The 24446-nt window shown below is 40.3% G+C and overlaps 1 protein-coding gene across 3 annotated transcripts in view; it reads left to right on the top strand.

Moving 5' to 3' along the window:
- VEPH1 (ventricular zone expressed PH domain containing 1) overlaps positions 1-24446 on the top strand; it is a 198927-nt gene that overhangs the window by 163420 nt on the left and 11061 nt on the right. For all 3 annotated transcript variants that reach the window (XM_053658046.1, XM_053658045.1, XM_037126372.2), the window contains one exon: positions 9827-9944. In XM_053658046.1, the coding sequence (XP_053514021.1) occupies positions 9827-9944 (118 nt within the window). The remainder of the gene's footprint in view (positions 1-9826; positions 9945-24446) is intronic.

Below are 24446 nucleotides of genomic sequence, written 5' to 3' on the forward strand. Positions count from 1 at the left end.
GGATTTGTCATCATTTAGATATCTTGTTACCTTTAGATATATAATAGAGTTATATCTTGTGGCTCTGTGCTCTGAATTTTTTCCCATTTTCACCTCCTTCATAAAAACTGAATACTATGGTCTGTGTCTGACCAGGCCCGGGCACCTCATTATAGTCCTTATGCGTGTCTCTTAATTATTCCCTAAATGGACACACCTCATTGCATGCTTTAATTTCAGCATCTCATTAGAGTGCTTCATTTGCCCACCTTGTTATTTCTCATCCCTTCACCAATGTTCCTTTTTTCCTGCTTTTCCTTTCAGTCCTCACATCCTTTTATGCCCATTTCTTTAGTCATAGTATTAAATCCTTCCTTTTATGCTTGTCATTATTCCCTCCTTTCTGCACAGCTCATTACATCCTTCCATCTGTGAACCTCATTATGCCATTCCATTTTTATCTCATTACATCCTCATCATGCACATATTATTAGCTCCTCCATTCATGCATAGCACTGCATTCTTTCTCTCTGCTTCTTATCACAAGCTGCCCTTTCCACCCTCCCCATTTAATGCTTCCATTTATAAATCACATTACATCCCCCCGAATGCCTTTATCATTACACCCATCCATTTATGCATCTCATTACACCATTACCCATGCACATAGAAATGTGCATTTCTATTTGTACATCTCATTATGGCCCCATCAAACATGCACAAGTCATTATTCCCCTTTCAAATGTTCATGTTGCATTACATCCTATTATGTTTGCATCTCATTACACTCAATATCCCTAGGTTTGACAACACACTAACAAAAGCAGACAGATAAGTATGTTACTTGCTTTTAGAAAATGAAATATGTTTCTCAGGCACCTAACATCAGTGTTTCTTAAACAAGTCATTCATTTCAGAAAGATTTGCATATATTCATCTAGCTAAGAGACAAAAGTACACTATGTTTTGTATGCATAAAAAGGAGCTTCTTAGATTGCTCTGTTCAAATCATCATCATTATCACTCCTTTGTATTATTTCTCTACAGTTAGTGTAATTACCATGAATTGATTTCAGGCAAAAACTTTCCAAAGGAGACAGCTTAGGAATCACTTTCACTTCACAGATTGAGGACTGCACTGCAGGCTCTGAGAAATGAAGATATTCCCCAAAACCTGCTAGTGCACGACAGTGGTGAGGTGCAAACTCGGACGCCATGGCCCTGAAACCACCTTCCCTGCCTCACACCACTCTGCAGGGAAAACGAAATCTCATTTCGCTTCTGTCATTTACCTCCTTCTGTAACTAAGATAGAAGTTGATGTCAGCATGCTGCAGGTTTGGTTTCTTTTCCAAAACAGAACAACAGAACTTATTTCAAACGCTTTGCATTTCATGCTTACTTCTTTATCACCCAGTTTGAGGAGCTAAATTTAAAGAAGCCTTAATATGGAGCACCCCCCACAACAGAAACAAATGCAAACATCAGGAGAAAGAAATGGTCTTTTAATGACTTAATCCCAAGGCCAGGCTCATACAGGCAAAATAAAGTGTTTCCTCTCCAAGGGACATTAGGGGTACCAAGGGAGCCCCCCAACACATACAGAACTTTTCTCTCTCACGGATTCTAAACACTGCTAGACTCTTTGCTTCACTGAGCTGTATTCTCTGCCTCACTTTTATTTTTGTAGATTCAGAAATACCTGACAAGTTCAGAATAGTGAAGAAAGATGATACTGATCCAACCACAAAATAGAAAAGGTGCTTTCATTTTTTCCTATTTACTTCAAATATTTCTCTTTATAAACAGAAGGAAACTGTTGCAAATACTCTTCCAAGGTTGGTCTGTATTATTTCCATGAATGTTTTTGAACCACTTTTTTTTAACCTATGTGTTATATTTTTTACATCTCTTTTGTGATATGCTTTCTGTGTTTAAGATTATCTTTTAAAAGTATATCTGTTCATACAGGTAGAGTTAGCTCATTCATTTTAGCATCTGTAAAATGTTCCATTGTGTAAACAGACCACGGTTCACTTTATCCAGTTCTCTGCTCAGGGGTAGTTCAACTTACTACGTCTGCCCCGATCACTATTACTTTACCAATGCTGTGCTCCATCTGTTGAATGACTAAACGGGACGTTTGAAATTCCCACACCAGGGGAAGAAATGCCTTCTCTCTTAAGTCCATGGAAGAATCATGCTAGTTTGATTCCTCTTTGTAACTGCGCCAAATAGTAAACACAGCAATAAAATGACAGTTCTTAAAGTAAAACTAGACCCTGGCCAAATGTTGGTGTGTACTAGTGTATTAAAAATAATTGTACCTCAGAATGGTGGTCTAACTCCCCAAACCTGGAATGCTTCTTGTGATAGCAAAGGCAATAAAAAATGGACAGAAATATAATGCTTGCTGCAGAAGTGTGGCTGATTTTTCCCATGGTTTGAGAAGTTATGGTTTAAGGAGTCCTCGGAGACTGCTGCAAGCCCCTACTGCAATCAAACCAATATGGCTGTGGTCACCAAATAGACAGCCCGTCTCAGACATGGGAAAGGATTGTTGGATGGCAATTATTCCAGAAACTTCATGCTGTGCTGATGGGAATGTAAATTGTACAGCCATTTTGGGAAGCAATGCATCAGTACCTAGTGAAGTTGAGGATGTACATAATGTTAAATTTTTAATGTCTCAAGCAAACAAGATTTCTGGAGCAGAGCAGAATGTTATTATTTTTATTTACAACAAATTATCTCACCAGTTTCCCTTTGCCTCAGTTGCCTGGAGCAACACTTTGAGAACCAGATATCATCCTATGCATTGTAGGGTCTGTACCATAGTTAGGGAACCCTGAAAGAGTGAATTTGGATCGCTAAGTAGGGATGGACAGCTGTTCCCACTCATCTGAAGGAAGGGAAGACAAATCTCTGCTCCTATTCTTACCCTTGGAAATGCACCTAAATCTCTCTGGGGAGGGTAGGACTCGTGTCTCCAGCTTGATAGCCAGGGATGTCTCCAAATCCTGGGTCTCATCCCTACCTTGAAAGGTAAACTTGTACTTGAAGGGGAGAGAAATCTCTCTAGATGGTCTCTCACTTCTAATCAGTCATAAATTAATTTTTAAAGCTTGTGCTTTTAGCCCAGGTCCCAAGTTTCAGTAAAATTCACTCAGAAAACCCAAATCATGTAGAAACATTAAAATATTTCCTCTCCAGTCTTGCACCTACCTGTGGCCCAGCAGTTCCACTCCTGAATGGTTATTCCAAGACAATTCCTGCTCACATCAGCAAGGGGACATGTGTGAGGATAGTTATTGTTGGCATCGTTCGTGTAAGTGCAGAGGTAGAGGCCCTCTTGGCCTCCGTCACTAGGGGAACGGTTAGATAAAATGTGGCAGGTAGCGGACATGGACTATGATATCACTTTACAACAGTAGGAGCAACTAACTAAATACAAATACAACACCAGGAGGAGATCTTGAGTGAAACAAGTAAGAAATAGAAGGCAGTCTGTGGCATAACATCACTTGGGAAAATGAAAAGTACACTAAACATTGCTACATATTTTTCAAGAATATATGAGTATATTTGTTCAAAGACATATATCAAACTCAAAAGAGTGTGAACTTATGTAAAGGGGAGGTGGGAGCAGCTGCCTGGGAATGAGAGTGGTGTTAGGGATAAAACAGAAAAAAGTAAGACAAGAGAAGGAACCTTGCCCCCAACAGAATAACCTCCATAGCGAAGAGCATGGTTATCTCACTAACTGATTTCCAAAGAAAGAAAAAGAAAGCTGGCCAGTGAGCTCTTTCCACATCAGCAGCCTCTGTTGTGTAGAACCACAGAGAAGTGCAGAGCTGTAGCAGATACTCGGCACATGGTTGCTAAGTGCAGGTGGCCACAGTCCATTAGAAAAAACAGTCACCGCAATTCTTTGCTTTCCAATATGAAAGGAGATCATGTGACTGCTGGCTTTCACTGCCAACAGTTCTGGTGACTACATTTTACTGCTGTCACCACTACAGAAACGTCAACGTTTTCTTGACATTCTCAACATTGAACACCTTTTGTCCTTGCTTCCACTTTGATAAAGAAAAAAATACTTTGCTGGGTTTAATATTTTTAATTGTATTCATTAAGAAACTATCAAACATCTATAAATTTTACTCAGTTTGACACCTTTATTTTCTATTCAAATCACATGCTTATCTTAGCTTTTCTATAAACTGCTTTATTTAAACCCCTGTCATGTGTATAGTCAACATTCTGTAATCATATTATTTTTTCATGATCCTCAGGTGAGTGTGATAATTTTTTGACATTTTTTGAGCCCAATCAAATATTCTATCATATCTGTTGCTTCTTGAAAGAGTTCTTCAGAACTTATCTCTGAAATGAATCAAACAAAGGCGAGAGCTTTCTTCCCCTCTGAGCCGGCCCCACTGTCAGAATCGCCACAACTTGCCAAAAAGTCATTCATTCGGTTCCTCCCAACATACTCGGACTCAAAGGTTAGGAAAACAGTCAGGTCTGTTTCTCGACCTCCGCTGATGGTGAGAAGCCACATTGCCCTCATATGCGCACATGCCCCTAGAGTTCTCCTATTAACCTGGGATAGAAAAGGGAGCAGCAGCGCAACATCGCGCATGCGTGGCACCCAGGATGGATGCCGAAACCCCCTGGGTTCTTCCAGATCAGCACCCTTGCTGCCTGAGCTTCGGGCCTGTCTCCCACCTGTTGCCCACCTCCCTCCCATGCAGCACAGCCTTCTGCCAAGTGTCAGAGGTCCAACACGTCCAGTTTTCACACTTCACCTCTCCCTTCTGTATTGCACAATTTGGAATAATAACATCTCTGATTTTTAAGAATGGAATTTTTGGTCTTGCAACCAGACCATATATTTTGTCATATGAAACCCATTGTGGCAAAGTATGAACATAAGCCCATGAGGACTGACAAATCTCTCAAATACCAATGAATGGAGACAGATGGGCCAGCCCCACATCTGTTCCCAAGGGTGTAGGATTAATTTCCCAGTCAGTGCATATCAGACAACTTGGGGAAGCTCATCCAGAAATGCAGGCTTCCAGGCTCAACTGCAGAAGTATAGTTTAAGGCTCCCAGGAGTGGAACCTGTATCTAGTGTTTATTAGAAGTTTCCCTGGAATTCCTGATGCCAACACCTTCTGAGAACTGGTGATGAGGAGAAGCTTCGAGTCTTGAGAACATGAAGTCAACATGCTATACTGATGAAATCAGCCAATATTCTTCTTCAATTGCTAACATTTTAATGTAAAAACTTGTGTTATACAATCAAATAAAATGAATTCCCGTAATACACATAGAAATGCAGGTATATATTTTTAAAATAAATATTTTCTGAAAGAGCTTCATGGTCATTGTTGAGAAAACTGAAAACCTAAATGCTATAGTTGGTATAAATTAGAGATAAAGTCTGTGTGTCTCGATTAGTAAAAATTTACTGAACATCTACTATGGGCAAAGTGCTATACTATTTTCAGAAGCTACAGAATAAATCAGTCTTCTTGCTAAGGCGTTTTAATCCAGTTGAGAGCCAAAGAATTCACACTAGAAAAAGCTTGATAATAGCCCCAACCAAACACAAGTAACTGTGTATCCTGATTTCCTTCTGGAAGCACCACTGTGGACCCAATGAATCATGTTTCACCTCCTTGGATAAAGTCTGCATGTCCTTCATCCATTTATCCTTGGTTTCTGATGCCAGTTGCTGTCAAGACTTCATGTTGTGAATTGAAGACAACTGTAATATTTTTCAAAAATTGAAATAAATTAAAAAATTAAATTGTAGCATAAATACTCTTTAGAGTCCCTTTTTGTTAGTATATTCATTTAACATGTAGTGTTTCTTATAAGACACCATGCCTACACATTGGAGGACAGTATAAGCAATATAAAGGTGAACAATCTAAAGATGAGTTATTAATTTCCCTCAATAAATGTACCTCACACTCTGGACTCTATGTAGTTAGAATATATGCACTAGAAGTAGCCATCATGACACAAAGCCTTACCATCATATGCAAATATTGGGGAAATTTTTAAAAACCTCTTGTTTCTGTTTCTTAAAACAAACCTAAAGTATGTGTCTAGGGTTGATCCCATTAACCATAGGCACACAGAGCCCATGAGGCAATCCTATGCTAGTATCCGTGCAAAAATGACTTTCGCACAGAATTTAAATGTGCCAGAACCCAAACTTCTTCCAGATGTGTGCGTTCACTGATTTCTGGAAAATTGCTTCGCGGTGCCCTCTCACAGTACACAGACCACATTATGACACCCAGAGGCCACTTTGCACTTATATGGAATCCATAGCGCTGACTCACGCCGTCGCTGTCATCAAAATAATGTCGTAAATATCCTCTCATCTTTCCATGCTGCCTGGCTTATTTTTCCCCTAAGAGGCTTCACATGGGACTTTTTATATAGTTTCCTAATTCCTGCCCTCATTAGTGATTTTCTTCTAAAACTGGAGGAACTCTCATTTAATCAGCTGCTTAAAAACATCATTTTCCCTCCAGGGGCTTTTATTCCTCTTGCATTAGATGGCGTTTATTAGAAAAAATGCTTCTTAATGTATACTTACTATGATTATATATGTATTTTTTCTTAAGTCAGCTGAAATAATTTGGACTTCCATATTCCTCAGGTTTTATTGAGGCCTGATTGGGAGTGCCCTTGGAAGAATGTGCCCCCTCTAAGCAGAATCGGGGTTTTCTTTGAGAATCAGCCAACAGGGTGGCCTACCCTTCTTCATGGCACAATCTCAGTATTGATTCTGAGTGCTGCATAACAAATTACCAGAAACCTAGCAGCTTAAAACAATATGCATTTGTTATCTTACACTTTCCTTGGGCCAGGAGTCTGCTTGTGCCTACCTCAAGGTCTCACAAAGCTACATGATATTTCCTGGGCTATGCTCTCATTTGGAGGTTTAAATGGGGAGCGTCTGCTTCCAGACTCACTCAGGTTCTTGGCAGAAACTGTTTACTGGGGTTTGTAGAACTGAAGGCCAGGAACTCTTGCTGGCTGTTGGCTGCAGGCCACCTTTATGTCCTGGAGGCCACCCACAGTTTCCTGCCATCCATGGGCAACTCACAACGTGGCGGCTTATGTTTTGCCATATTCTTGGTTAGAAACAACACAGAGATCCCTCCAGCACTTACGGGGAGGGGATTATCCAAAGGGACGAACACCAGGAGATGGAAATTATTGGGGTGGGTTGTCACTCTAGGGTCTGTCCACTATAATCCCACTGAAATGAAATAGGGAGTGACTCTAGACATGCATGGTTTTTATTACTCTTTGGGAGTCTGTCTTAAAGGAAGTTTCTGATTCTCTAAACAAGTTAGTCTTAGTTATTTTGTCTTGAAAACTGAAGCAGAAGCCATACAGAAATTCTTGAGCAAAGCCTGGGAAAGCTGCAGAACCCAGGAGGGTAAAGACTATTAAGTCAGAGGAATAATGACCTCAAACATATCAAGAGGTCACATTTTCAAAAATGTATATATCACTAGTTGTCGCTTTGTGTTTGCTTGTTTTATTATTGGTTTTGCTTTGATTTCCTACCAATATTTAGATCTCTGTGTGTTTCATTGGTCTCTCTGTTCAAGTTGGCTGTTCGTGCCAACTTCAGTGGTTCGTAGAACTACCGCCTCCCTTCTTCACTCAGTTCCCTTTGCATGACACGTAAACCCTCTGAAGAAGGAGGAGTTGTAACTGCCTGCTTTTGACTTCAGAATGTGAACACCGTGACAGAGCTTCCATCTGTCTCGAACTTGTTAGGTAACTCTCCCCAGACAAATGTGGATTATAGGTAACAACCTGGGACACTTCTAGTCTCAGAACAGGAAAACTAAAAGGACTTTTATGTATTATTCTAAGCACCTTGTTTGCTATCAGTGTCTGTGGTGAATGAAAAATTGAACTTAAATCATGTGGAAAATAGGGAAGTGATTTGCATGTCAATGGCTAAGTACAGACTTCAGAGACTTAGCAGTCTTGAAACTGATATTTATGAACATCTGCGTTTCCCCCATAAATTCTAATGTGGATTTCATCCTTTGAAATCTACAAAACTCCCAGGTGCTTCTTCAGTCTTTATCTTGGGAACATACTTTAAAATTTTTTATTAAGTCTCCTTTTTTTCATTAAACACATTTGAAATCACTTTTGTTGAAACAACAGAGTGTATATACAAGCCTATTGGAATGCCTAAAATATGGTATCAAATGTTAGCAACTCAAAAATGCTGTATTCAGCATGTGGAGCCTTCAAAGTGTCCAATCCAAGAACATGAGCCATGATAGTCTTCATAAAAGATGTTTGAAAGTATTCATTTCTAGTCCCAGTTTATGCCTTTCATTATTCCACATGTATTTATTAGATATTTGCTTATGTGACAGGCACCCTTAGGTGCTGAGGTTATAACAGCCAGTACAACAGACAAAACCCCCTGCCCTCATTGTGTTTATGTTCCAGTGAATGTAAATGTTCCCTAAAAAGAAATTGCTTTGAAATTCTCATACTGCCATTTGTATAGTCCATTAGTAAACTTTGAACTAGGCCTGCAAACCAATGATGTCACTCCATTCTCGACACTGGACTAGACTCTGGGGTGCAACTGTGAGTCAAGCAGAATATTTCTGCCCTTGAGCAGCTTAGAGTCTAGCATACTTCTCACTTCTGTCAAGAAATGTAGACCAGGCAAACCAGAACTCTGGGGTATACTGTGGGTTGCCACTCAAGCATCCTCTATTTTAGATCCACCATAAGCAGTCCATCCTTCAGCTCTTGGACATACTAGGAGCTGTCACTATGGGTGGAAGATAAGGGTATATGGACCAGAGGAAAGGAAATAAAATCACAGCTCAACAGAGGACAAACACATAAGTTGGCTGGGCATGTACAAGTCTAGCAAGGACATTAAATTCCTCTTAGGAATGCAACCTTTTAAGAGTGCGGTTTTGGCCACCCTGTAGCAGAGGATAAAAGTCATTTACATAATAGGAAAGCCTCAGGAGGACAGTAAAGCTATTTAATTTGGTTAGGCTAATAGTTCTCCATCCATTTACAATGTAATGGAACCTCTCTCTATAGAAATACATTGGCACAATGCCACAGGGCTTATAAAACATGAGCAGTCTTCTTGGTGTGTCAATTCTACTCAACCATTTGGAGGGGGAAGTTAACTAATTTACCGATAAGTAATTTAAGACATTATTTTCCATTAAGACCAATACAGCCATATTATGGATAGAACACAAACTTTGCATACACTTTTAAGATAAAGCAAACTACTAAAACAATCCTGGAGCCAAAAGCTAAAGGATTAAGCCTTCCTCCAGAATTTCCACCAGCCCCCTGAGAAACCAACCTAATAAAAATAATTCTCGATATGGATAATTGATTCTCATGTTCATGTAAAGGGTACCTAAAAGACAAATACCCCAATAGTGTTCCTTTCAACCACACTGTCACTTAGAGGTCCCTTCTTTGTAGAAATTCGGGAACTGTGGCTCAATGCAAGAAAATTCTGGGCTACTTCAGGCTCTGACCCATCACCACCTACCCTAGCACCCAGCCCTGGGGCCCATGCTCACTGCCCTCTGGATTTAAGAGCACTCCCTTGAAAGAGCTTCAGATGCTGTTCTTTCCATAGTGGAGCAAGAGAGGTCTTCTCAATACTCCCTCCTCATCCTTAGTACTAAAATCGAACACTGGCCCTCCTGCTTCCCCTTCCCAGTTTCAGAATCCTATGCAGCAGGCACATCAACTTATGTTCCCTGTGCTTTGTGTTCCTGAAACAGGATCTGGACCAGGTACAGCTCCATCTGGAAGAAGTGAGGTTCTTTGACGTGTTTGGCTTCAGCGAAGCAGCAGGAGCATGGCAATGCTTCATGTGCAACAACCCTGAAAAAGCAACTGGTGAGAGAATACCCCCTTACGGCTAAGAATCATGCGTGCCCCTGGGATTGACAGGAGCTATGAGCCCCGCGGTTCTAGTTGGCCCTCTTCTTGCACAAACATCCTCAGTTGTAATAACACACAGAAGTGTGCCTGACTGCCTCTGCTTCATGCTGAGAAAGGAATCTCACCCAAGTGGGAGTGAGAAAAAGAGATGTTGAAAGGGAGAGACACGTACACCAGAAATGAGCAAGAGAAACAATACCTTACATATGTAGCTGCCAGGAAAGCAGGTCTGGCCATTTTGCTCTGGAACCATCTTAATTTCCACCCAAGTGACCCCAAGGTTTGGAGAAAGAGAAACATTCTGTCCAGAGCTTCAAAGAAATGAGACCGCACTTGATGAATGAGTGAGCACGCTGAACGGGTCATCTCCTAGTCACTCCTTACACTTTTGCTTTACCATTAAAATGTGTAAAAATAGTTACTTAAAGAGTAAGAAATTATTTGAGGAATAACTTCATAGATGGTGATTCATCCTCCCACTTTCTTTCTGCTGCCCAAGGAATTTAGTCAACTTTCCTTCCCTAAAAATAGTCGTTGCTAGTGAATATGAGCCAAGCTCAATGCTAAACATATCAGATACCTCATTTAACCATCACCAAAATCTTATGAGGTCAGTATCAATATCATCTCAGCCTTTACTGATGGGGAAACTGAGGCACAGAGCAATTTGATAACTTCCCAAAGGCACACAGGTAATGAGTTCACAGGGGCGGGATGGGGACTCAACCTGCCTTTAGGGCCCACACTCTTAACCATTTCACCTTCTGCATCCTGGTTACCCTGGCCCCACTCTGACTCGTGGAAATTGGTTGGTAATAAGCCCATGTTCAAAAGTTACGCTGTCCTTGGAATATGTCTTCAGAGCTTTTTCCTTGGAGAGGACAGAGTTGCGGACACCAACGGAACTGCAGTGCAGACCAAGAGGGCAGTGTTAAAACACTGTCACACTAAAGCCACTTTGTAGATGAGCCATCCTCTACTCTAGAGAACCATTGGTTATGCCCCCTGGACCTGTGCCTTTCATCTGAGAATTTTGTGCCGCTTAGAAATTACCCACTGTGACAAGTCTGTCCTCTTGCTAACTGCCAAGATGTTGAGGCTGAATAGGAAAATAAAATGTGTTGGTTTGGCCTGATGGAGATCCCAGGGGCTTGAGGGGAGGCACTGATTGAAATGTGTTACCCCACATAAAACAGACGGACGGAAGAAGCTGGCAGTTAAGAATGCAGCCTTTGTGAGGCACAGATTGTGAGCTGATTAGAGTCAAGATAGAGCTGATGCCAGGGTGAACACCCCAATTTTTAAAAAGTTAATTCGAGCCCTAGCTGGGTGGTTCAGTTGATTGGAATGTGGTCCTTGTACACCAAATGTTGTGGATTCGATCCCCAGTCAGTGCACATGCCTAAGTTGTGGGTCTGGTCCTGACCACGGGATGAAGCAACTGAATAATGTTTCTCTCTCACATCAGTGTTTCTCTCTCTCTCCACCCCTTCTCCTCTCTCTAAAATTAATTAAAAAAAAAAAAAAACAGCCCAGGCTGGTGAGGCTCAGTGGATTGTGTGCCAGACTGAGAACCAAAGAGTTGCCAGTTTGATTCCCAGGGCATATGCCAGTTTGATTCGCAGGGCATATGCTTGGGTTGCCAGCCAAGTCCCCAGTGGGGGGTGCTCAAGAGGTAACCACACATTGATGTTTCTCTCCCTCTCTTTCTCCCCCTCCCTTCTCTAAAAATAAATGAAATATTTTTAAAAATTAAAAAAAGAAAATGAATAAAAAACATATCCTTGAGTGGCAATTAAAAAAAAAGTTAGTTCAAACAAATAAGGAATTGGGGAATTGAATGTCTCCATTATAAACACTTCTAATTTCACCTATGCAAAGAGCCTAAAAGAAATTTTGAGAGCACAGCAAAGTAAGGTGCTTATCAGGTGGCTCTGAGAGGCCCTTCAGAATTTTCATTTCGAGTAAGCTGAGTCCTTAGTTCAATAAACAGTTCATCGAATCTGGCCAAGGGGGGCCTCAGGAAAGGGACTGAAAGTTAAAAACACAAAGTGTTCCTTTAATATATGTTTTCTCAAATTCACTGCCATGCACTTGAAAAGATTATTTTGCACATTCACTCTTTCTTATTTGTGTTTCTCACAGTTAAATATAGACTGAGAACATATAGCAATAAAAATTCAAACAAGGCCAAATATTTTACAGCAGAACATATTGAATCAAAATGTTTGGCCCTGAAAACTTCAGTGTGCTTGGATTTCTTTGCTCATTTCCTTTTGCTACATGAAAGGGGGTTTGAGCCAGGGAGAAATCCTATTTTAAATTAATATTTTCACCAAAAGCTCTTGAATCCCTGAAAAGTTTATGTAGGTTGTTAATCTCATCTCCTTATTTTTATATAAGCATATAAATTATGTATTTAATCTAAGTGAAAGGTCTAACAAAACTCTGATGGCACATATATTATTAATAGAGTTAATATTTGCATTCATGTCCTGCTTGAATTGTAAGTTTAAAGATGACCAGGACGTAGGAATAAATGTTTGTGATTTGGTTATGCGCAGCTAGCATAGGACTTGCATCTTATTTTTCATTTACACAATGCACATTTGTTGAGGTGCATGTCTCCTAGAAGGCACAGATGGAAAAATCAAGCATACTTCCTTGTATATTTTTAGCATACAATAAATACTTTGGAGCAAGTAAATGAAAGAGTAAATAAATGAATATGAGAAATAGCAAAGCCAAAGCCTTGAATATTAAAATATGATGTTTCAAGATTGTAATTATGCATTAACCATGTCAAATACATCACTATTCCATACCCAGTACATTTCGAATCTGATAAATAGAGGTTGGTGTATGTTTCCTCCTTGAGAGAAGTCACCACAAAAAAAAAAGTTCACTTCCCTTCCTGTCTAGTACTGGACATACTGTGCCCGAGTCCTGTTACTGCTCTGGGTTTTATCAGTGCCCACGCAGGGGCCAGATGTCCTGTCAGCTACAGGGAGGAGGATCTAAAGAAGTAGGACTGGAGTCTAGAACAAAAGGCTGAAGAAACTGGATTTAGTGTGTTTGTTTGTATGTATGTTTGTTTGTTTTTTAAGGTACTGGCAAATGATATAAAAATTGTTGTCAAGTATTCATTGTTCCAGTACTTAAGAGATATTTGCAAGGGTGGTAAATACACAATCCAATATATCAAAGATGATATATTATGGAATCATACAACTGAAACCTATATAATTTTATTAACCAGTGTCACCCCAATAAATTCAATAAAAAAGAAAAATAAATAAATAAAACATTTGCAGCTATTTCATACATGAGGAACAAAGCACGAGACAATTAGAACTTCAACTAGACATCCTAAACTATAAATGCTTCTTAACAGAGTACAGACTAAACTACTGGACTCCAGAAATCGACAGCTAACGGGCTGCCTTGCATGGTTGCTCTAAGTACACTCTCCTCTCAGGTAACAGTCTCATCACTCCACCCACTCCCACTCATCTTCCCTCCAGCTCCGCCATCGACACACAGAAAGTCATGAGAGTTTAATATCTGGTATGCAATAAAATATATTTTTATCCAGTTAGGTGCAGGTGAAGTCCAGGAAACTAAATGTTAGAATGATACAAAGGTCCTAAAAAGATTGTAATGGCTGGCATCTATCATGTTAACCATGTGCTAAACTTCACATGCATTTTCCTCGTTTTCTTGTCATCACTGACTCCATTTTACAAAAGAGGAAACTGAAACACAGAGAGGTTGTGTAATTTTCCTAAGGTAACAAACACAACTACTAAGCAGTAGAAGTAGGATTTTAATCCAGGTGAATTCTCCTGAACCTGAAACTTCGATCTCTAGGCCATATCCAAGTTAAGGACATGGAATGCTGGTAATGCCAAAAACAATTACTCCATTTCCTTGTCATGAAAAGACCAATGAGGGATTTACCTTCCCAACAACTTATCCCAGTTAAAGAAGAGCAGGGACATTGCACAATGCCGTGCAAGTCATCCCTGCATGTGGGGAACAGTTACATTAGAAGCTATTCGCAGCCCTTCCAATTGCTGATTCAGATTCTGATAATCATTTTATAAAAGTCCATAGTGGATTAGAAAACTACTGAAATAACTTAAGAATTCTGGGACTTCTGCCTGCTAAGGTTCATTGCCAATCTCTTTACCCCACAGGAATGGGAGAAGGGAGATTGAGCAAGTAGTTTTAACAGCACAGAACTTATTTCTGGAAAACGAAGCAAATCACTTTTACCAGTCGCCCTCATGTCTTGGAATTGCTGGCGTGAGTTAACAATAAGAGTTAGTCAGCTGGACATCCTGGAACACATCTGGCTTTCTCTTCAATCACATTTTTTAAAAGGACGAGGGAAAACTGGGTCGTGACTTTCACTCATGTTCCTTGAAGTATGGGATGCCTTTGTTCTTACACCCTGCAAAGAATAACAGACACAGCTCAGTTTTGATGCTCGTGTCTTCCTCTACAAATCCGAGCATTCCCGAGTATGACTAGTCTCTGCGTCATTAGATATTTAGGTGTTGAATGTCATTGTCATAGGAGGTCTCCTTCAGTTATAAAATAAAAGAAAAGCATTTTTTCTGGACAACCTGCTATCCAGATTCCTCTTTAGAACTTGAAGTCCAATATTCATGCTCTAAGAGCATGCTATGCATTCATTATATCACATGGCCAGTAGAGATGGTTTCAAAACTAGATCAAGATAAGAAAAGCCTTCGTAAGGAGATTTGTGGCTGTCTTTTCCTGGACATCTTCAGTGTGGCTAGGTGACCCTCCATTCCAGACACCAGTGTGAAAATGGCTAAATGACCTCTGAGGACCAGACTATAGGACACAAATAGCCTTGTGAGTCCAATCATATGGAACTTTTCTACTTAATTTCCATGTCCATATTCACAAAACTTTAAAGGTGACAAAAGAAACCCCATTTTGGGTTTATGCAATGGCTGGGTTTGTGTTATAACACCTTCCCTCCTACCATGTGTCAGAACATTGCCATACATGCTGAATGTCATTCAGGCACCAAAACCAGTGCAGTGCCTGAGTAGGGCGTTTCATGTTCGTATGCTCTTAGCGGCTCCTAAATACGTACTGATTACGTAGAACCTCAGTTTGTTGTTCAAAGATACTTTGGGTAACTTTATGACAAAACAAATACATACTTATAAACTCAGATGTTATTATATTGGAATCTTTGTCCTTCTCCCCTCTTCTCATATTTATTTTATTTTATTTATTTATTTTCAGAGGGGAAGGGAGGGAAGAAGAGAAGGAGAAAAACATTGATGTGCAAGAGAAACACCAGTTGGTTTCCTTTCACATGCCCCCAACCAGGGACCTGGCCCACAACCCAGGCATGTGCCCTGACTGGGAATCAAACTGGTGACCCATCGGTTCACAGGTCAGCACTCAACCCACTGAGACACCAGCCAGGGCTCCCCTTCCCATGTTAATGGTCTATGCCTCTCTGGTATGGGCATTCCTCTCTATAAAATCAATCTCTCTCTCTCCCCCCCTCTATATATGTATATATATATATATATATATATATATATATATATATATATATATAAATATTATATGTATATGTATATGTATATGTATATGTATATACACACACACATATATATACACACGTATCTTTCTCTCTTTCAAATACACACACATGCACACACCCTGGCACACATGGACACACCACTCCCAAGCAGAATAAATTCTCTCCTCTCCATCCCTTCCATAGTCTGTGCACATTTCTGTAGTGTACACAGCATGTTGCCATCCATCTCCCCCACAAGACAATAAACTAGAGAAGGAAGAACCATGGAATGTTCATCTTTGTTTGCCCTACCCAGTGCCTGGCACACAGTAGCTTTTAACAAGTATTTGGCAGACAGATGAATGATTAATTCATGGATCATGTAAGTAGTAGGATGACTATGGAAAAAATAGTATTTATTTTGGAATGCAAATTTAAAATCTAACTTTTAAAAATCTGACATTTTTCTCATAATTAAAAAAATCTTACTGAACTGTACATTTGAATTAACATCTTTTGCAAAGTAAACTTTTATAAGAAGAAAATGTTTGTGTGTACAAGGTTTCAACACTTTATGGATACCCAACTTTTATGTTATATAAAAAGATTTCCATTCATACATACACATAGAGCCTATAGTATGTTTGCAGTAACTTGTGAGACTCAATGAGAAATAAGCTAAGATCAGTAACCTAGTGCCCTTTAAGGGTTTACATTTATTTTTCTTCCAACATCTCTTTCCTAATCTTTTTGCCTTTCTATAATGGATCAGCAATCTTATCATAATACAGGGTAAAAGTGTCTCATAGGCCTTATACTTGCAACAAAGCGTTAGTCACTCTGTGCTTATCTACAAACCAATCACCACACATGGAAATGTGTCTTTTTCTACTTGGAGAATAAGCTGAGTCAAGACAATACATGGAGCAGGAGATGCATGCTTTAGTAAGACAGACTGTGGTGAGTGAATCAGTCTCTTTCACTATACGGGCTTAAGATGACATTGATTTAAAAAATCTGCATGTAAGTTTTTTAAATAAAATACATTTTTAAAAGCTCTAGTCATCACCTCTCAGAGTAATCCTCCTTTTTTATTTACCTTTACAAATATATTACAAATTAAATTTGTTTTTCAACCATGAACTCACATATGTAAAAACACACAGAGGTGCTTCTAGCTGCCACTGAGAAAGCAGCCAACTAGTATCTCAGTCGGGTGGCCACATTTTGCCTTGGATCTAATTCTCCCTACCTTCTCAGAAACTCTATAGTACAGATTACCATTTCTCTCTTTTCTATTCAGTTTTCTCCATCCCAACTGAATCCTCCCATTGGCTTCTAAACGCTCAACTGACGTAGCCTCTCCTTTCTCTTCCTTCACCTACTGCTTCTCCCTCACCTCCTCTTTAAAGCCAAATGAGTCATCAAAGCTCAGTCTCTGCATTTCCTTGCCTCCTTCGCCTCTGACTCAACCCCTCTCTATCTGGCTTCTAAGCCTGTTATCTCTGTGGCCATTAGAGTCACGCAAATCACCCATGTGTTGGATATGTTTCAGTACTTGTGTTACTTGCCTTGCAGAAGCATTCATCTCTGTTGGCCATTTCCTCCTTCTTCAAACATTTTCTTCCTTGGCTTCTGCAACACACACTCCTCTGCTCCCCCCTGACTCTCTAAACACTTCTCAGCCTCCTTCCCAGGCCCACACTCCTCTACCCAGCTATTCACTGCTAGAACATCTCTCTTCTCATCACTGTTCACACTCTCCCCAGCCCATCTCTGCGGGATCTTCAGCTTAGTGACCACTTTGAGGGACAACTCCCAAATGTCTATCTGCAGTCCAGGCCTCTCCTCCGAACTCCAGCTTTACATCTACTACTGCCTACTTGACTGCTTCAAAGGCACCTCAAACTCAGTTCATTTAAATTAAAACTTATCATTGCCTCACCCTTGTCCTAAAAACCACTTGGTCTTCTTCCGAATTTCCTATCTCAGTAAACACAACATCACTTATTCTGTTGCACCAGCCAGAGACCCACTGTTCACTCTCTCATCCCCAGCCAGTCTACCCCCTGATATTATGGATTTTACCTTCTTAATTGCTCTCAACTTTGTCTCTCCCCATCACCCTAGAGCAAATTATCATCACCTTATACCTAAAATACAGGCAATAGCCTCCTAACTGAGTTCATCTGGACCCTTCTGATCTCCCTTCCACACTCAGCCAAAATGACCTCTTCAAAGCAAAAACCCAATTGTGCCAGCCCCTACATAAAACCATACAATAGCTTCTCACAGCTCTTATTTTGAAGACCAAACTCCATAACACGCTGCTCACAGCTTCACATGCAACGGCCTCTCCCAACTTCCCGAGCCTTGTCTTGTCCCATGTGCTCTCTGTTCCTCTCTGCTCTGGTGGGAAGGACCTCCCTTCAGTTTCCCATACACACAACACTTCTTCATGTTATCAGCAGGCTTTTGTATGTGCTGTTTTTCTTCCCAAAGTGCAGTTTTGCCCATCTTCACCTAGTTAATTAACATAGATTTTAGCCTCTCCATTACAACTCAGATTCACTGATACAGGGAATTCTTCTGTAACCTCCCTAACCAATACTAAGATCCTCAAACCACCTCATACCTCTCTTCATAATACTTGTTACATTTGGTTTTTTTATGTGTGAGTATTGAATGAATGTCTATTTCCTCCAGTCAACACAAGTTCTATGAAGGAAGCTCCCCTCATCCATCCTCAGTCCCTGGCACAATATAGATGCTCGATAAATATTTACCAAATAAATAAACCTCCAAATTTGTATCTTCTCAGAAAACTTTCAGTAAAATTTTTCTCATGCAAGTGCTAACAAAAAAATTAATGAATTCACAGTGATACATTTTAAGACAAAAAAGCATATTCACATGGTGATATTTCCAGTGCACTTTTTGTGCCAAATATATTTTTCATATAAATAACTTCTTATGTGTGTTCTTTTGAAAAGTATTATGAGAGATAATTTTATTTACCAGAGAATAAGGTATTGTGTGTATGTATATAATTAAATACACACAGAGTGTAATGGCACATATGTTATAGATAAACCTTCCAAAGAAGACATCGTAAAACTTCTATTTATTGCTAAAAGGTTTGAGGCCAAGTGTTCAACCACAACAGATAGAACTTGTATAAATTGATTTCACAAACGCATTGTAGACAACGCCTTAGAATATTCTAAAATACCAAGAATGTGCAGGCAGGTAAGACAATGGGTAAGATGTGCTCAATTTTTACAACCCAAACAGGGTGACCCCCCCTTATGGAACTAGTATGTCAGATCTCTTTTCCCCAATGTGAGGAAAGCTCTGCAAGTCACAGACAGTATAGGAAAGCATTGGACATTTAAAAATGCCTAAAACCCTATGGCCAGATGTTGCCTATAATAATAACTATCCATGAGATTGATCATATTAATGAGATGACATGGGAACATGGGAAATGTATGTGGAACCCTTTCTTATTCAAAGGTCAATTCTAAGACTGAGCAATTACCTCCATTTGTTTCCACCGTCCCTGATCTTTTCCCGTTGGTCCCTGTAAGTCATTGCTTGGCAACTCTGGATGAATCTAACTTGCTAGCTTCCCATAAAAGCACAAAAGTGACCATACTCACTGCTCAGAACTACTGAACAGGTCACCTTCTTGGCAGGTGACTTTTGAATTTTTGTTTCACAGATGACATAACAAGCCAAATTCCATAAGCATTGATTCTGAGCATTTTTTTTTTCTGTAACTATTGACTTAAGCCAAGGACATGCCTGCGCTCTTAGACTGCTATCTTACTGTTTAATTTCATGAAAAGGTCATAAAAAGTGTTCTTCCCCTATTCGTTTTGCAGTTTTACTATTTTATATACTATAAGGTCTCTTACTGTGATTCATCACGAGGCTACTATCATGTCCTAGAAGTTCTTGAGCTACATAAGAATCATCTAGGACTCTCGTTAAAAATGGTGGGTACCTCATCCTATCCAAAAATTGTGATCCAGTGAATTCGAAGTGGTGCCTTGGAATGTGCCTTTTAATAAGCCCGCAGGTCATTCCAATATAGGTGGCCCTCAGAACAGTTTGGTAAACATTGCTCTATAGGCTTATAAAATAGGAGCTCTGAGACTTTTTAGATCGATATTTTAACGATTGATAGGGAAGCCTGGAAGGCACATCACATTTTAATTGGTATGAAATGACTGAGAAAAGAAGCCACTCTCAAAGATCTGTGGTCAAATTCGTTTGTCTGTACTATTTTGGACCCACATCATCTTGTAGCATGTTACAGAATCTATGCTGGATTATGCCTCCTCACTTATTCACTGCTGATAAGGCATGGCACTCTAAAACACTGCCTGGATAGTCATAACAAACATGCCATTCATTACGATCCTTGGTGGTTTCAAAACCCACAGACGCTCAGTCTGCTGAACGTGGCTCCTGTGACCTCCTCATTTAATGCTTCTATCCCTCCTTAAGCATATTCTCTGTAATCATAGTTGGCTTTATTACAACTGGCACATACACACAAAAATCAGTAAAAACATGGAAGGAAATTAAAGTAAATTTGAGACTCTCGATACATACAAAAAAATTCCCCACAGACTACATAGGAGTTGTAAGTCCCAGAAGTAGGGATTTCAAGGAGAAAAAAAATTTTAAGACATATTTTTCTCAATTTTAAGTATACTTTATTGGTTATGCTATTACAGTTGTCTCATTATTTTCCCCTTTGCCCCCCTCCACCCAGTACACTCCTTCCCTCCAGCAATCCTCTCCCCTTAGTTCATGCCCATGGGTCATTCATATAAGTTTTTTGGCTTCTCCATTCCCTATATTATTCTTAGCATACCCTTGTCTATTTTGTACCTATCAATTATGCCTTAATCCCTGTACCTTTTCCACCATTCTACCCCTTCCCAATCTCTGCTGATAACTCTCCAAAAAATCTCCATGTCTATGATTCTGTTCCTGTTCTAGTCACTTGCTTAATTTTTGTTTTTGCTTTTACATTCAGTTGTTGATAGTTGTGAGTCTTTTGTCATTTTACTCTTCATAGTTTTGACCTCCTTTTCTTAAATAAGTTCAACATTTCATATAATAAGGGCTTGGTGATGATGAACTCTTTTAGCTTTACACTGTCTGGGAAGCACTTTATCTGCCTGTCAATTCTGATAGTTTTGCTGGATAGAGTAATCTTGGTTGTAGGTCCTTGCTCTTGATCACTTTGAATACTTCTTTCAGCCCCTTCTTGCCTGCAAAGTTTCTTTTGAGAAATCAGCTAGCAGTCTTATGAAAACTTCTTTGTAGGTAACTGTCTCCTTTTATTTTGCTGTTAAGATTCTTTATCTTTAACCTTTGGCATTTAAATTATGATGTGTCTTGGTGTGGTCCTCTTCAGGTCCAACTTGTTTGGGATTCTCTGTGCTTCCTTGACTTGTATGTCTATTTCCTTCACCAAATTAGGGAAGTTTTCTTCCATTATTTTTTCAAATAAGTTTTCAGTTTCTTCTCTTCCTCTTAACCTTCTGGCATCCCTATCATTTGGATGTTGACACTTTTGGAGATTTCCCAGTATCTTTTTATTCTCTCCTCGTTTTTACCCTTAAGTGTTTCCCATACCCAATGAGTTCTCTGAGCAGCCTTATCACCAGTGTTTTGAACTCTGCATCTGACAGGTTGGTTATCTCTATTTTGCTTAATTCTTTTTCTGGAGTTTTGATCTGTTCTTTCATTTGGGCCATATTTCTTTGTCTTCTTAATTTGGCAGCCTCCCTCTGTTCGATTCTGTTTATTAGGTAGAGCTGCTCTGACTCCCTTTCTTGGCACACCTGTTACATTGTAAGAGGCAGACCCTTAAGTATTCACCAAGGCAGAGCAACCTACTGTGCTTGCTTTGTGGTACTGTATGTGGGGGAGGGCTTGGAGAGGGAACAGTGACACTTGCTCAGCCCTTGTCCCATTTGCAGTCACTTCACCCACTTCCCTTATGACTGTACCCCTCTAGCTATTGGCTTGGTGGTTCCCAGAGTGGGTGGGTTTGTGTACATTCTAGGACCACAGGGTCCCTCTGAACAGATTCGCCTTCAAGGCCAGCATTTTATTCTACCATCCTAATCCCCCCGTTTTTTAAAGGATTTTATTTATTTTTATTTTTAGAGAGAGAAAGGAGGGGAAAGGAAAGGGAGAGAAACATAAATGTGAGAGAGATACCTCAATAGGCTACCTCTCGCACACCCCCAACTGGGGACCTGGCCCACAACCCAGGCATGTGCTCCAACTGGGAATTAAACCAGCAACCTTTCAGTTCACAGAGCAGTACTCAATCCACTGAGCCACAGCAAACAGGCTACCTCTGGTCTTTTAGACAGAAGTTATGAAGCTGGAACCCTGGGCTGCATGGTCTGGCCCTGGGCTGGGACCTCTTGTTCCCCACGTGTCCCTCCCTGTTTTTATCTACCACACGTGAATGTGGGGCTGTTGGTTCCACCAGCCACCACTGCTGCCTCACCCATGCCACCTCACCACTGCCACATTGTGTCCTCTCTGCCCTGGCTCCCCATCTCCACCCTTCCTACTCATCTGGACAAATATTTCTTCTTTAAATCCTTTGTTGTTGGACATTCATACAGTTCAATTTTCTGGCAGTTCTGGCAGTTGTTTTTTTGTTTTAAGATTAGTGTGATTTTTATGGTTGCGCAGTGAGGTGAAGTGTGTCTACCTACGCCTCCATCTTGTCCAGAAGTCTTTTTTCTCAACTTTTACTTAAACCTATGTGTCAGAAGTTTATAATTTTTCTTTCAGAATTTGTCTTCTTTTGAAGGTATTTACCTTTCACAATCAAGAAAGAATATCTAAGAAATAAAATATCATAAGTTAGATTCATCACAGTGTTAATGGTGAGATATTTATGCACAATGCAATGCTTTTAAGCAAAAGCTGTATAAGCCAGAACATATATTGTGTAAGGAATTTCTGAATCTGGAAGTTGGTGTGCAATGTCAATAGTAGTTATTTGGGAGTCACTATCTACAGTCATAAGAACAAGCAGGAAGTCTGGAGGAAAAAAAGGGAGAAACCACAGAAAGAGTGAAAAACATCCCCAATGCAGCCCAGCCCATTGGACTAGCTGGAAAAATGGAACTCTTGGTGAATAAATGGATCAGTTACTCAAAAACAGGACTTTGTCTCCCTTTGGGGACTCTGAATTGCCTGTCATTCCTGAAGTTAAAACCCTGTAGTCCTTGAACCTTGAAAGCACTCTTGTCTCACTCTGAACTCTCTCACCATGCCTAATACTTGCATATATGTTTCATTATATTCTAGATCAAAGGGAGAGCGATGGGTTGTATACTAGAGCTGTGAGGATAGGGTATTTATAAAAACTAACTGTTCATCATCCCAATAAAAGGATGAGGATCGTCGTTTTATATTATGATGATCGTGATCACGATGATAGTAGCTACTATTTATTAATCCTGTACTATGTACCAGGCACTTCACTAAGAAAGACCACTGTTACCCTTTATGGCACTTGTATATGCCTTCACTTATAGTGGTTGAAGTTCACTTAGAGGGGCATGGCTTCGGTAGCAAAATTCAGGCTGAATGTGAGCCCCTACTCATCACTTTGGCTGAGAGCTCCTGTGCAGTGAACAGCCTGTACAGCCATTTCTGGTGGCCCTGTTGTTAAGTGTGACAAGTCTCAAGGAAAGTGAAGCTCAGTGACTGGCACAAGACCAGTCAGCCATTAAGTAGCAAGCTCTGGGCTTCAACTGACATCTGGCTCCAAAGGCACTGCCCTTGCCCATAAACTATAAGCCAATACCAGAGAAATTATCAGGTACAACCCTAAATAATCTATTATAATGAGGACTAAACATGAATTAAAACATACCATGTTTAAATAAAGTTGGCCAAAGACATATTCAGAACTATAATAAATCTTAGAACAAGATAGAAACTTTGAATTGGTTAATGTTTATGCTCTTGAGATAAAAGGGGGTGTATAACTACAGAAATTATTATTTTTCATTCTGTTACATTATAACAGATGCAGGTTCCACTCTGCTCCCTGATGTCCAAGGATCATTAGGATTGGTTTCTCCTTGAATCTCATGCCTCACCTCTTGCTCTCCAAGCCCCACTAGGTTCCATCACATAGAACGAGTGACAGTTCCTAAAACGCATTTGATACCCCCTCTGTAAGCCTTGGCCCTTTGCATGATTTTATTTTCTAGAATACCCTTCCTTCCTTTATCGTCAGAATCTGCTACATGTCCCTCAGAATTTAGCTCAGTCAGCATCTTCTCCAGGAGATGCTTCCTGGGGAGCATCTTGCTTGTCATGCCTTCTACACCCCAGTTTAGAACATAAGGCAGGCACCTCTCCTGTGTGTTCCAGTCTCCTTTATCTCTGGCTTTCAGGTACATTTAACCACTGGGGATATGGACAGGAGGTGAACGAGAGGGAGAAGAGTGAGGTCAGGTGTTTGATTCCCAGCTTCTTCCCTGCCCGGTCACTGTAGGTTGACTCTGTCCTCTCTCCAGGGCCGCAGCTCCTGTCTGGCAGCTCTCCCCATACAGCTCTGCCTCTGGATGCTCAGTGTCCTCTCTGCCTTTTCTTTTTCAGGTGGAGGAGTGTTTACGATGCCTCTTCATGGTTTCTGTGCTCAGAGTACTACAGTGCTTTTCCTATACCTTGACCACATCTGTGTACACAGTGCCTTTATTAACTCACCCAACTGCCCAGCTCGAGGTGCCACCTGTTTTCTGCTAGGACTCCGCATGAAACATAGCTGATCCCACCTGGGGTCCATGAGGCTGCATAGCTGTGCTGGCTGG

The sequence above is a fragment of the Artibeus jamaicensis genome, unplaced genomic scaffold, assembly GCF_021234435.1.
Source record: "Artibeus jamaicensis isolate MK-2021 breed Jamaican fruit bat unplaced genomic scaffold, CSHL_Jam_final scaffold_474, whole genome shotgun sequence".
Classification (NCBI taxonomy): domain Eukaryota; kingdom Metazoa; phylum Chordata; class Mammalia; order Chiroptera; family Phyllostomidae; genus Artibeus; species Artibeus jamaicensis.